This window comes from Scyliorhinus torazame, chromosome 9 (genome assembly GCF_047496885.1).
Source record: "Scyliorhinus torazame isolate Kashiwa2021f chromosome 9, sScyTor2.1, whole genome shotgun sequence".
In the NCBI taxonomy this organism is placed as follows: domain Eukaryota; kingdom Metazoa; phylum Chordata; class Chondrichthyes; order Carcharhiniformes; family Scyliorhinidae; genus Scyliorhinus; species Scyliorhinus torazame.
In genome coordinates, this window is record NC_092715.1 from 68208901 (window position 1) to 68221857 (window position 12957).

Below are 12957 nucleotides of genomic sequence, written 5' to 3' on the forward strand. Positions count from 1 at the left end.
GCACCTGGCAGAAGAAATACACCGCCAGAGCACACCATTGTGGAGGAGGCTTTAAGTAGAGGGATTGCTGCAGGATCTGAAGGTGGAAGGAAAACTAGCACCTGACCGTCCTCCCTAAGCGGGAGACTCAGAACCTCAGCAGCGACCCAGTACAGTCTCCCAGAAGAAGCGAACGAGCATTCTCTGGAGTTTTATGACAAAGTCAGGGAGAAGGATCAAAGTGACCAGCTGGTACCAGAGTATGGAACCAATCAGCTGGTTTATGAAGAGAACTTGGCCCCTGTAAGGCAGCACTCAGAGCAGTCCTGTCCAGCGTCACAAACAAGCGGTGACATTGGCCTTTAGTTCCTGCCAGTTTAACGGCCAGGATTCCTCAACCGGACGAGGCGACTCCCAAGTAGAGGATGTTGGTCCTTGCTCCAGGTTAAAGGCCTGAGCTCCTCTGGGAGGGTGTTAATCTGCTATGGACCGATCAGGAGTCCGGAACATTTGGCCTAGTTGATCCTGGCCGAGTAGAACATAGAACATAGAACATAGAAAATACAGCACAGAACAGGCCCTTCGGCCCACGATGTTGTGCCGAACCTTTGTCCTAGATTAATCATAGATTATCATTGAATTTACAGTGCAGAAGGAGGCCATTCGGCCCTTTGAGTCTGCACCGGCTCTTGGAAAGAGCACCATACCCAAACTCAACACCTCCACCAAACACCAAGGGCAATTTGGACATTAAGGGCAATTTATCATTGGCCAATTCACCTAACCCGCACATCTTTGGACTGTGGGAGGAAACCGGAGCACCCGGAGGAAACCCACGCAGACACGGGGAGGACGTGCAGACTCCGCACAGACAATGTCCCAAGCCGGAATCGAACCTGGGACCATGGAGCTGTGAAGCAATTGCGTTATCCACAATGCTACCGTGCTGCCCTTAAGAACAAATAAATCTACACTATATCATTTTACCGTCATCCATGTACCTATCCAATAGCTGCTTGAAGGTCCCTAATGTTTCCGACTCAACTACTTCCACAGGCAGTGCATTCCATGCCCCCACTACTCTCTGGGTAAAGAACCTACCTCTGATATCCCTCCTATATCTTCCACCTTTCAACTTAAATTTATGTCCCCTTGTAATGGTGTGTTCCACCCGGGGAAAAAGTCTCTGACTGTCTACTCTATCTATTCCCCTGATCATCTTATAAACCTCTATCAAGTCGCCCCTCATCCTTCTCCGCTCTAATGAGAAAAGGCCTAGCACCCTCAACCTTTCCTCGTAAGACCTACTCTCCATTCCAGGCAACATCCTGGTAAATCTTCTTTGCACCTTTTCCAGAGCTTCCACATCCTTCCTAAAATGAGGCGACCAGAACTGTACACAGTACTCCAAATGTGGCCTTACCAAAGTTTTGTACAGCTGCATCATCACCTCACAGCTCTTAAATTCAATCCCTCTGTTAATGAACGCGAGCACACCATAGGCCTTCTTCACAGCTCTATCCACTTGAGTGGCAACTTTCAAAGATGTATGAACATAGACCCCAAGATCTCTCTGCTCCTCCACATTGCCAAGAACTCTACCGTTAACCCTATATTCCGCATTCATATTTGTCCTTCCAAAATGGACAACCTCACACTTTTCAGGGTTAAACTCCATCTGCCACTTCTCAGCCCAGCTCTGCATCCTATCTATGTCTCTTTGCAGCCGACAACAGCCCTCCTTACTATCCACAACTCCACCAATCTTCGTATCGTCTGCAAATTTACTGACCCACCCTTCAACTCCCTCATCCAAGTCATTAATGAAAATCACAAACAGCAGAGGACCCAGAACTGATCCCTGCGGTACGCCACTGGTAACTGGGATCCAGGTTGAATATTTGCCATCCACCACCACTCTCTGACTTCTATCGGTTAGCCAGTTCGTTATCCAACTGGCCAAATTTCCCACTATCCCATGCCTTCTTACTTTCTGCATAAGCCTACCATGGGGAACTTTATCAAATGCCTTACTAAAATCCATGTACACTACATCCACTGCTTTACCTTCATCCACATGCTTGGTCACCTCCTCAAAGAATTCAATAAGATTTGTAAGGCAAGACCTACCCCTCACAAATCCGTGCTGACTATCCCTAATCAAGCAGTGTCTTTCCAGATGCTCAGAAATCCTATCCTTCAGTACCCTTTCCATTACTTTGCCTACCACCGAAGTAAGACTAACTGGCCTGTAATTCCCAGGGTTATCCCTAGTTCCTTTTTTGAACAGGGGCACGACATTCGCCAATCTCCAATCCCCTGGTACCACCCCTGTTGACAGTGAGGACGAAAAGATCATTGCCAACGGCTCTGCAATTTCATCTCTTGCTTCCCATAGAATCCTTGGATATATCCCGTCAGGCCCGGGGGACTTGTCTATCCTCAAGTTTTTCAAAATGCCCAACACATCTTCCTTCCTGACAAGTATTTCCTCGGGCTTACCAATCTGTTTCACACTGTCCTCTCCAACAATATCGCCCCTCTCATTTGTAAATACAGAAGAAAAGTACTCGTTCAAGACCTCTCCTATCTCTTCAGACTCAATACACAATCTCCCACTACTGTCCTTGATCGGACCTACCCTCGCTCTAGTCATTCTCATATTTCTCACATATGTGTAAAAGGCCTTGGGGTTTTCCTTGATCCTACCCGCCAAAGATTGTTCATGCCCTCTCTTAGCTCTCCTAATCCCTTTCTTCAGTTCCCTCCTGGCTATCTTGTATCCCTCCAATGCCCTGTCTGAACCTTGTTTCCTCAGCCTTACATAAGTCACCTGTTTCCTCTTAACAAGACATTCAACCTCTCTTGTCAACCATGGTTCCCTCACTCAACCATCTCTTCCCTGCCTGACAGGGACATACATATCAAGGACACGTAGCACCTGTTCCTTGAACAAGTTCCACATTCCACTTGTGTCCTTCCCTGCCAGCCCATGTTCCCAACTTATGCACTTCAATTCTTGTCTGACAACATCGTATTTACCCTTCCCCCAATTGTAAACCTTGCCCTGTTGCACGTACCTATCCCTCTCCATTACTAAAGTGAAAGTCACAGAATTGTGGTCACTATCTCCAAAATGCTCCCCCACTAACAAATCTATCACTTGCCCTGGTTCATTACCCAGTACTAAATCCAATATTGCCCCTCCTCTGGTCGGACAATCTACATACTGTGTTAGAAAAGCTTCCTGGACACACTGCACAAACACCACCCCATCCAAACTATTTGATCTAAAGAGTTTCCACTCAATATTTGGGAAGTTAAAGTCGCCCATGACTACTACCCTATGACTTCTGCACCTTTCCAAAATCTGTTTCCCAATCTGTTCCTCCACATCTCTGTTACTATTGGGGGGCCTATAGAAAACTCCCAACAAGGTGACTGCTCCTTTCCTATTTCTGACTTCAACCCATACTACCTCAATAGGATGATACTCCTCGAACTGCCTTTCTGCAGCTGTTATACTATCTCTAATTAATAATGCCACCCCCCCCCCACCTCTTTTACCACCCTCCCTAATCTTATTGAAACATCTATAACCAGGGACCTCCAACAACCATTTCTGCCCCTCTTCTATCCAAGTTTCCGTGATGGCCACCACATCGTAGTCCCAAGTACCGATCCATGCCTTAAGTTCACCCACCTTATTCCTGATGCTTCTTGCGTTGAAGTATACACACTTCAACCCATCTCCGTGCCTGCAAATACTCTCCTTTGTCAGTGTTCCCTTCCCCACTGCCTCATTACATGCTTTGGCGTCCTGAATATCGGCTACCTTAGTTGCTGGACTACAAATCCGGTTCCCATTCCCCTGCCAAATTAGTTTAAACCCTCCCGAAGAGTACTAGCAAATCTCCCTCCCAGGATATTGGTGCCCCTCTGGTTCAGATGCAACCCGTCCTGCTTGTACAGGTCCCACCTTCCCCAGAATGCGCTCCAATTATCCAAATACCTGAAGCCCTCCCTCCTACACCATTCCTGCAGCCACGTGTTCAACTGCACTCTCTCCCTATTCCTAGCCTCGCTATCACGTGGCACCGGCAACAAACCAGAGATGACAACTCTGTCTGTCCTGGCTTTCAACTTCCAGCCTAACTCCCTAAACTTGTTTATTACCTCCACACCCCTTTTCCTACCTATGTCGTTGGTACCAATGTGCACCACGACTTCTGGCTGCTCCCCCTCCCCCTTAAGGATCCTGAAGACACGATCCGAGACATCCCTGGCCCTGGCACCCGGGAGGCAACATACCTTCCGGGAGTCTCGCTCGCGACCACAGAATCTCCTATCTATTCCCCTAACCATTGAATCTCCTACAACTATTGCTTTTCTATTCTCCCCCCTTCCCTTCTGAGCCCCAGAGCCAGACTCCGTGCCAGAGACCTGACCGCTAGGGCCTTCCCCCGGTAGGTCATCCCCCCCAACAGCATCCAAAACTGTATACTTGTTTTGAAGGGGAACGGCCACGAGGGATCCCTGCACTGTCTGCCTGTTTGTTTTCTTCCCCCTGACTGTAACCCAGCTATTCTTGTCCTGTACCTTGGGTGTGGTTACCTCCCTGTAACTCTTCTCAATCACCCCCTCTGCCTCCCGGATGATCCGAAGTTCATCCAGCTTCAGCTCCAGTTCCCTAACACGGTCTTTGAGGAGCTGAAGTTGGGTGCACTTCCCGCAGGTATAGTCAGTGGGGACACCGGTGGTATCCCTCACCACCCACATCCTACAGGAGGAGCATGTAACTGGCCTAGCCTCCATCCCCTCTTACCTTAAAGAATATAGCTGCTGTGTGGACTAACTAGATCTCCGCCCTCCGACTCTGCTCCCAGTCAGCTACACTTCCTGTAAACTCCAGGCTCTCTTCGCACTCTTTGCGGAAATGTCGGAAACAAAATGAAAGGAGCACCTTACTCCCTCCTCACCTAACTCCCTCGGTCACCAAACTCTCACTATCGCACTCAAAAAGCACCAAATTCAGCACTCAGTGGCAGAGTACACAGCCTGGCACTCGCATATCCTCTGCAGGTCAGCAGGGTCCGTGAACATTAATAATAATAATAATAATAATAATAATCTTTATTAGTGTAACAAGTCGGCTTACATTAACACTGCAATGAAGTTACTGTGAAAATCCCCTTGTTGCCACACTCCGGCGCCTGTTCGGGTACATGGAGGGAGAATTCAGAATGTCCAATTCACCTAACAATCAGGTATTTCGGGACTTGTGGGAGGAAACCAGAGCACCTGGAAGAAACCTATGCAGACACGGAGAGAACATGCAGACTCCGCACAAACAGTGACCCAAGCCGGGAATCGAACCCGGGTCATTGGCATTGTGAAGCAACAGTGCTAACCACTGTGCCGCCTTTAGAAGCATGTCATCAGCTTAAGCCGAAAGGATGCCCAGCCCACGCAGTTAGTCCCGATAATCTCCTCCTCAGGAGGCACAAATGGAGTAGAGTTGGCCAGACAATGGGTAGCCCTGACACACTCCTCTCCCAAAGCGAAGGGTGCCGTCAGGGACACGTTAATCTCCGCAGTAGTGTCCTGAAATCAGATCTGGGCGACCAAAAGCCTTCCGAACCCGAATGCTTCCAGAGTCCCGAGTAAATACTTCTGATCTACCCTGTCGAACACCTTCTCCTGATCAAGGGACAGGACGGCACCCAACAGACCAGCCCTCTGCGAGTGGTGGATCAGGTTCCGGCCCAGATGAATATTATCATGAATGGTTTGACCCGGACTGTGGAGGACTGGTCAGGGTGGGTCATGTGGTCAGCACAGTGCCAAAGCACAAAGACAGAGCCTTAGCGAGGATTTTGTAATCCATGCTGAGGAGGGAGACCGGTTCCTGTTCTTAAGTAGGCAGAGTGCCCCCTGCTTGGGAAGATACCAGTATCCAAATCAATCCACCACTCCTCCCCCTCCCGCATCTTGCAGCAACAGACCAGCCGGGAAGCTATACAGACACAGAACATGGCAGAAGAGAGGGAGAGCACCCCATTCCCAGACTCCCACCACAGACAAAAAGGTTGCGTTTGACAAACATACGGGCTCCAAACAGGAAACGGTCAACAATATAGTGAGGTTACCAGCATCTGAGCCAACTCTCACTCTCTCCTACCTGCAGCTTCTAGCCACAGGACATAGCGAAACAGCGAGTGGATACCCATTTCCAGACTCTCGCCTCTGCCAAAAGGGGCTGCAGCTAACATACACACGGTCTCCAGACATAGACCATTAAACAGCCACCAATATAATAAATTTGCCAGCATCCGAACCAACTCACCCTCTCTCCCCTTCCCATAGGGCCCAGCTGCACAGATTGGTGGAACACTGAGTGAAAACCCCTTTCCAGTCTCCCGCTCAGACAAAAGGGGCTCCAGCTAACAAACACAGGGCCTGCAGACATTGAACATTAAACAGCAAGGTACCAGCATCCGAGCCAACTCACCCTCTCTCCCCTTCCCACAGTGTCTAGATGCAAAGCATGGCGGAAGAACAAGTGAACACCCCTTTCTGAATTCCCACCTCAGACAAACAGGCTGCGGCTAACAAATACACGGTCTCCAGACATCAAACAATAAACGGTCAATAGTGTAACACTGCAATGAAGTTACTGTGAAAAGCCGCTAGTTGCCACATTCCAGCACCTATTCGGGTACACAGGGAGAATTTAGAATGTCCAAATTACCTATCAGCACGTCTTTCGGGCCTTGTGGGAGGAAACCCGAGGAAACCCACGCAGATACAGGGAGAACTTGCATACTCCGCACAGACAGTGACCCAAGCCAGGAATCGAGCCTGGGACCCTGGAGCTGTGAAGCAACAGTGCTACCCACTGTGCTACCGTGCTGCCCCTGGTTTCTCGCTATGCCACGTGGGATCCGGATCTCCCAATGGGAGCGGACTGGTTAGATTGGAAACCAATTGGTGCCCGGCATAGTTCCCGATTTCGGCCTTTCCCTCTATCTATCCGCCCCCCTCGTTTTCGTGGCCGGCGTGACGTGGCCAGTAGATCGGGCCCTCAGTCTCCCTAGCGGAGAATCGTGCTCTATATAAAGCTAATATATAGCTAAGGCTCCAGTACCAAAGAGTCTCTCAATTTGAAAATGCCCTGTTTACCTCTACTCTTGCTCCCTGACCTTTAACCAATTATCTGTCGATGATAATATATTAATCCTAAAGCCCTTTCAGATGTCTAGTTTAACCCATTGCAGGCTCATGCACAGTCTGTGTCTGAAGGTGAAGATGTTGGTTCAAGGAAAATAAAATGGCACTACAATTCTCCTTGCATTCCCGTGCACTTTGCTTGGTGACTCTTGCATATCAGAAAATATTGTCTATTGCACATGATGGAGCCATATGTTGTGGCTTTCACACTTCAATACAACTAAAGTACCAGAAAAATGCTCCAAAATGTAACTTGCATTATTTGTATAAGAGTGCGCTTAAAGCCTAACAGCAGCTGGGGTGTGTACAGGACATGTCAGCCCCTAAAATTTAAACTTACATTTTTAAAAATCATTTAGCGAACAGAAACTTTACAATGGATTCTAAGATGTGACTTATACAAGAGATGTAGCTCAATATCTCATTGCTTATAAATTTAAATGAATTATATTTCCGAATATAATATTAGGATAGATAAGCTGGCTTGGAGGTGTTAAAATGTTAATAAACTTTTAGCTTAAGAAATACTATTTTGTCATAACGCATTTTGGTTTATTAAGTACAACAATTTTTCTTAGGTCTGGTGTGACCCATTTGGCTGGTACATCAAGCAGTGGAAGAATTAGCCCCCCAGTGACCCACATTGATATTGATCATAACTATAGTCGAGGTATGTAACCGATTTCTGTAACAGAAGATTACATTAGAATGCTGGTCACTGGATTTGCTGATAGATTTACACTTATTATACTCTAAATCATATTTTTAAAGAGAATTGTAACAGTACAAAATTAGTTAGCAAACAAAAATTGCACCTAAAGCTATGCCATTGTTACCTTCCCTGTCTGATCCATATAAATTGAGAAGATCATTGATTTGATCCTGAGTTTGAATTGATAGCTGATTTCAGCTGTGGCAGTAATGCCTGAGGTCGTGACTTTGGGCTCTCGGGGGAAAATCTGGCCAGATTTCCAGCTCGTTGTCACTTCAATTTTGCTGTGCCTGTCCGTCACAATGTAGTTGTAGGCTCTGGGCAGTAGATGGCATTGTGGAATGCATTTGTCTCCCAATAACGACCTGAACATAAGAAATTGGAGCTGGGCTTTAGGTCTGCTCCATCATTCATCAAGATCTTGGCTAATCTTCTACCTCAACTTGACCTTCCTGCACCATCCCTTGGGTTCCTTTGTACCCAAAAGTCTATTGAACACTATACTGAATATACTCAAGGGCTGAGCATCCACACTTCTGTGGTGGAGAATTTCAAAGATCTCAACCTTTGAGTGTAGAAATTTCTCATCATCTCGGTCAGAACTGGCCAACCTCTTATTCTGAAACTAGCCCTGTGATCAAGATTCCACAGCCAGCGAAAACATTTTCTCAGCATCTACCCTGCCAAGCCTCTTAAGAATGTTATATTTCAATTAGCTCACCTCTCATTCTTCTAAACCTGAGAAAATATAGGCTATTGTTTACTCAATATCCCCTCATAAGTGAATCCCCTCATCCAAAGAACCAATCTAGTGAACCTTTGTTGTATTAGACAAGATGAGGAGACCAAAATGACACACAGCCTCAAGAAAGGGAGGGGTGAGGTGACATGGGGCATGGGAATGGTTACTTTATAGATCTCATGAACACCACAGAACGGAGAGTTGAAACCACTAAGTACGGGCTGGCACAGGGGTTAACATTGCTGTCTCACAGTGCCAGAGACCCGAGTTCAATTCCGTCCTTGGGTGACTGCTTGTGTGGAGTTTGCATTTCTCCCTGTGTCTGTGTGGTTTTTCTCTGGGTGCTCCGGTTTCCTCCCACAGTCCAAAGATGTGCAGGTTGTGGTAGTCACCACTAGTGGTATATTATATGTATTACGGCACTGCCCGTATATTAGAGGTACAATGGTAAATCCCTGCCTGCTGGCACCGCCCAGCAGGCGGCGTATAAAAGTTTGTGCTCTCCGCGCTGCAGCCATTCTGGTTCCAGCTGCAGGAGGCTCAACATCTTGTTCAATACCTCTGCCACCTGGGGGTCACCCGGTTCTTCCATTTTATCAAGGCCCACAATCTGCCCTACTCCATTGAGGAGGTCAGGACCGTCACCAGAGACTGCCAAGTCTGCGCAGAGTGCAAGCCCCACTTCTACTGGCCAGATAGAGCGCACCTGGTGAAAGCCTCCCGCCCCTTTGAACGCCTCAGCGTGGACTTTAAAGGGCCCCTCCCCTCCCCTTCACCGACCGCAACACGTATTTCCTGAATGTGATTGGTGAGTACTCCCGGTTCCCCTTCGCCATCCCATGCCCCGATATGACTTCTGCCACAGTAATCAAAGCCCTGTAATCTTCACTCTGTTCGGTTTCCCCACCTATATCCACAGTGATCGGGGATCCTGTTTCATGAGCGATGAGTTGCGTCAGTTCCTACTCAGCAAGGGCATCACCTCGAGCAGGACGACCAGCTACAACACCCGGGAAAATGGGCAGGTGGAGAGGAAGAACGGGACGGTCTGGAAGGCCGTCCTGCTGGCCCTGTGGTCTAAAAATATCCCGGTCTCCCGCTGGCAGGAGGTCCTCCCCGACGCGCTCTACTCCATCCGTTCGCTCCTCTGCACCGCGATAAATGAGACTCCTCACGAACGTGTGTTTGCTTTCCCCAGTAAGTCCACCTCTGGGGTCTTGCTCTCAACATGGCTGACAGTTCCTGGACCCGTCCTCCTCCGGAAGCATGTGCGGACCCATAAGTTGGACCCCTTGGTCGAAAAAGTCCACCTCTTACATGCAAACCCGCAGTACGTCTACGTGGCACACCCTGGCGGGCGCCAAGACACAGTCTCCCTCCGGGACCTGGCACCCGCTGGATACCTACCCATGACCCCCAACCTGACACCCCCACCCCCCCACCCCCCGGTTGCCTCATTCATCCCTGCGCCACTCACCCTCCCTCCAGCGAACCTCACCGCAGCCCCACCCCAGCAGGATCCGTCCTCCCACTGATTCCACTCAGGGGTGACGAAGACGAGGACAACACGCTCCCGGAATCGCAGGTGACCAAGTCGGTGCCCACATCACCACCAGGACTGAGGCGATCGCAGAGGAGGGTCAAGGCCCCAGACAGACTTAACTTGTAATGTTTCCACCACCAGACTCTTTTTTTAACAGGGGGTGAATGTGGTAGTCGCGACTAGTGGTATATTATATGTATTACGGCACTGCCCGTATATTAGAGGTACAATGGTTAATCCCTGCCTGCTGGCTCCGTCCATATGCTTTTGCTCAAACTATGAAGACAGCCCAGTGTTGATTAAATAACATAACTTGTAACCCTCAAGGAAAAATGAACACACACAAATGTATGGTAAGGCCTAACTGTTCCGCACTGAAGGTGCAGACACTCGCAGAAAAGAGCTTGACACATCTCCCTGACATTACACAAGGGGCGGGCAATTAACATGAATCTGCTGAACATCACTTGAATCTGAGGCTCATAAAGGTAAGTAATCACAGAATGAGAGCTTGGGTCACGCTCGCAATAAGGGGGCACATAGATGCATAGGAATGATGTGTTCAAATCATGAGACAAATGTCAGGAACAGGAAACAGTTGCATGATAGGTACAGTGAGTGAAAACCCGTGCCCCCATAGTGATCTCAGAATTTAAAATATTTTTTTCCTCACTGTACTGCTCCAACTTGGTACATCCCTGACACCTGGAGCTGATGTGGAGGAAGACTGCTGACTGCTTTGCCCTACTGTCTTTGATCACTTTGATCTGTGATCATTCTGTGGAGGTCTCTGGCCTGCTTTGGGTGTGAGACAGGTGCATTCTACTCTGCCTGTGAAGCTGGAGGTGATGGGATCGCAATGATAGGATATCAGAAGTGGTTGGACACTCAAAGTCACCTGGGTAGATGCCCAGGAGTGTCCAGTTGATGTTCCTCCTCCCTGTGAGTGTCCAAGAGCCCCTACCTGACACCTTGTGGAGATTGGGTTCCTGGAGGGATGTTTAGGTGCCCCACCTCCTCTTGACTGGCCATTGATGGATCCCACCTATGTCTAGAGCAATGGAGTGCATGTCCAAATGCAAATTTGGCAGAACCTAATAGACCAAGGTTTCCAAGGCAGCCATCACCCTTCCCATAGAGACCTCAAAGCACTCACATATTGGAGCCATGACATTAGACAGAATGCAAATGGACACCTCCATCCTTTGCTCTAGTTTGTTCACTGCCTCTCTCAATTCTGTCTGATGTTTCACTACCTGACATTGAATCTTCAGCATGTCAGTGATGGCCACTTCCAGAGGCTGGTCATCTAACATGGTCTCAGCAGGTGCTTGTTCTGCAGCAGTCCTTTGAGTGTCAGAGACCTGGCTGTTACTGCCTCCACCTGCTGCAGAGAACTGTCAGTGAGATGTTCTCCAGGATGTGACGAAGAGCCTAACCTAGATCTATGAACTACCAGGGTGTGTATCTCTGCGCTGGTGGAGAGTGCAGGTGAATGCAGTGACATCATCTGCAGCATCCCCAGCATCCTCCATTGAAGTGGCCTGGGGGATGGGGCTTATGTCACCTCTGGTGATCTGTCTTGGAACAGAGGGTGGGAAGCATGCAAGCAAGTCTGTGTGTGCCTAGCCCTCCCCATTAAGCGCTGAAGATGCTGCTTGTGCAACGTGATAGAGTAGAGGCTGGTGATGTAAAGTGTCCATAAGAGGCTAGGAATCCTCCTGACTCCCCAAAGTCTGTCCACCATCTACAGGGCAGAAGTCAGAAGTATGATGGAATACTCTCCACTTGCCTGGATGAGTGCAGCTCCCAACAACACTCAGGAAGCTTGTCACCATCACGTACAAAGCAACTTGTGTGATTGGCACCCTTTCTGCAAACATTCATTCCCTCCACCACCGATGCACAGTGCAACATTGTGTACCATCCACAAGATGCGCTGCAGAAATTCAACAAAGCTCCTCAGACAGCACTTTCCAAACACACGACCCCTACCATCTAGGAGGACAAGGGTGGCAGGCACGTGGAAGCACCACCACCTGTAAGTTACCCCCAAGCCACTGACTTTGAAATATATTGCCGTTCCATCACTGGGTTAAAATTTTGGAAGTCCCTCCCTAACAGCACTGTGGGTATACCCACACCACGTGGACTGCAGCAGTTCAAGAATGTAGCTCATCACCACAAGGGGAATTAGGGATGGGCAACAAATGCTGGTCCAGCCAGCGATGCCCACATCTCATGAATGAATTTTTAAAAAACATTCAACGCTGATATCCTCCCACTAGTGTGAGATTCCTGAGGAATGTGATTCTTTGAATGCATGATGCTTTTACGAGAGTGACAGATCAGAGTAAGGTGAAGGTTGTCTTACCCTGGCAGTGCAGTTGAGATCATTCATCCTCTTCCTGCACTGCAGGATATTTTGTTGAGAGTTGCCCAGAAAACGTAGGCTGGCAAGGTGAGGTTGGTGGACCTTCTGGAGCCATTTCTTTGGTAAGAAACATCCTGGTGTTGCCAGACACACTCTTATTAAAGCCTGGAGTTATGGTTTAAGCTCAGAGATAAACTCTGTGTCCTGAGGACCATCTTGGGGTTGTTGATGAACACAGCTGGGTTATAGAGGGGGCACATGAGTATACAAATGGCGTTTTAAGTATGGTTCAACCCCATTCGGTGATGGTGGGGTGGAATCAGTGCCCACCACACCATTTGATTCAGAGAGTTGCTCACCGATACATAATTAATAAG

At 48.5% G+C, this 12957-nt stretch overlaps 1 protein-coding gene across 1 annotated transcript in view; it reads left to right on the forward strand.

Annotated features, from left to right (window-relative positions):
• LOC140429276 (uncharacterized) overlaps positions 1 to 12957 on the forward strand; it is a 90742-nt gene that overhangs the window by 62258 nt on the left and 15527 nt on the right. Inside the window, exon 6 of the mRNA XM_072516067.1 lies at positions 7788 to 7879. Within this exon, the coding sequence (XP_072372168.1) occupies positions 7788 to 7879 (92 nt within the window). The remainder of the gene's footprint in view (positions 1 to 7787; positions 7880 to 12957) is intronic.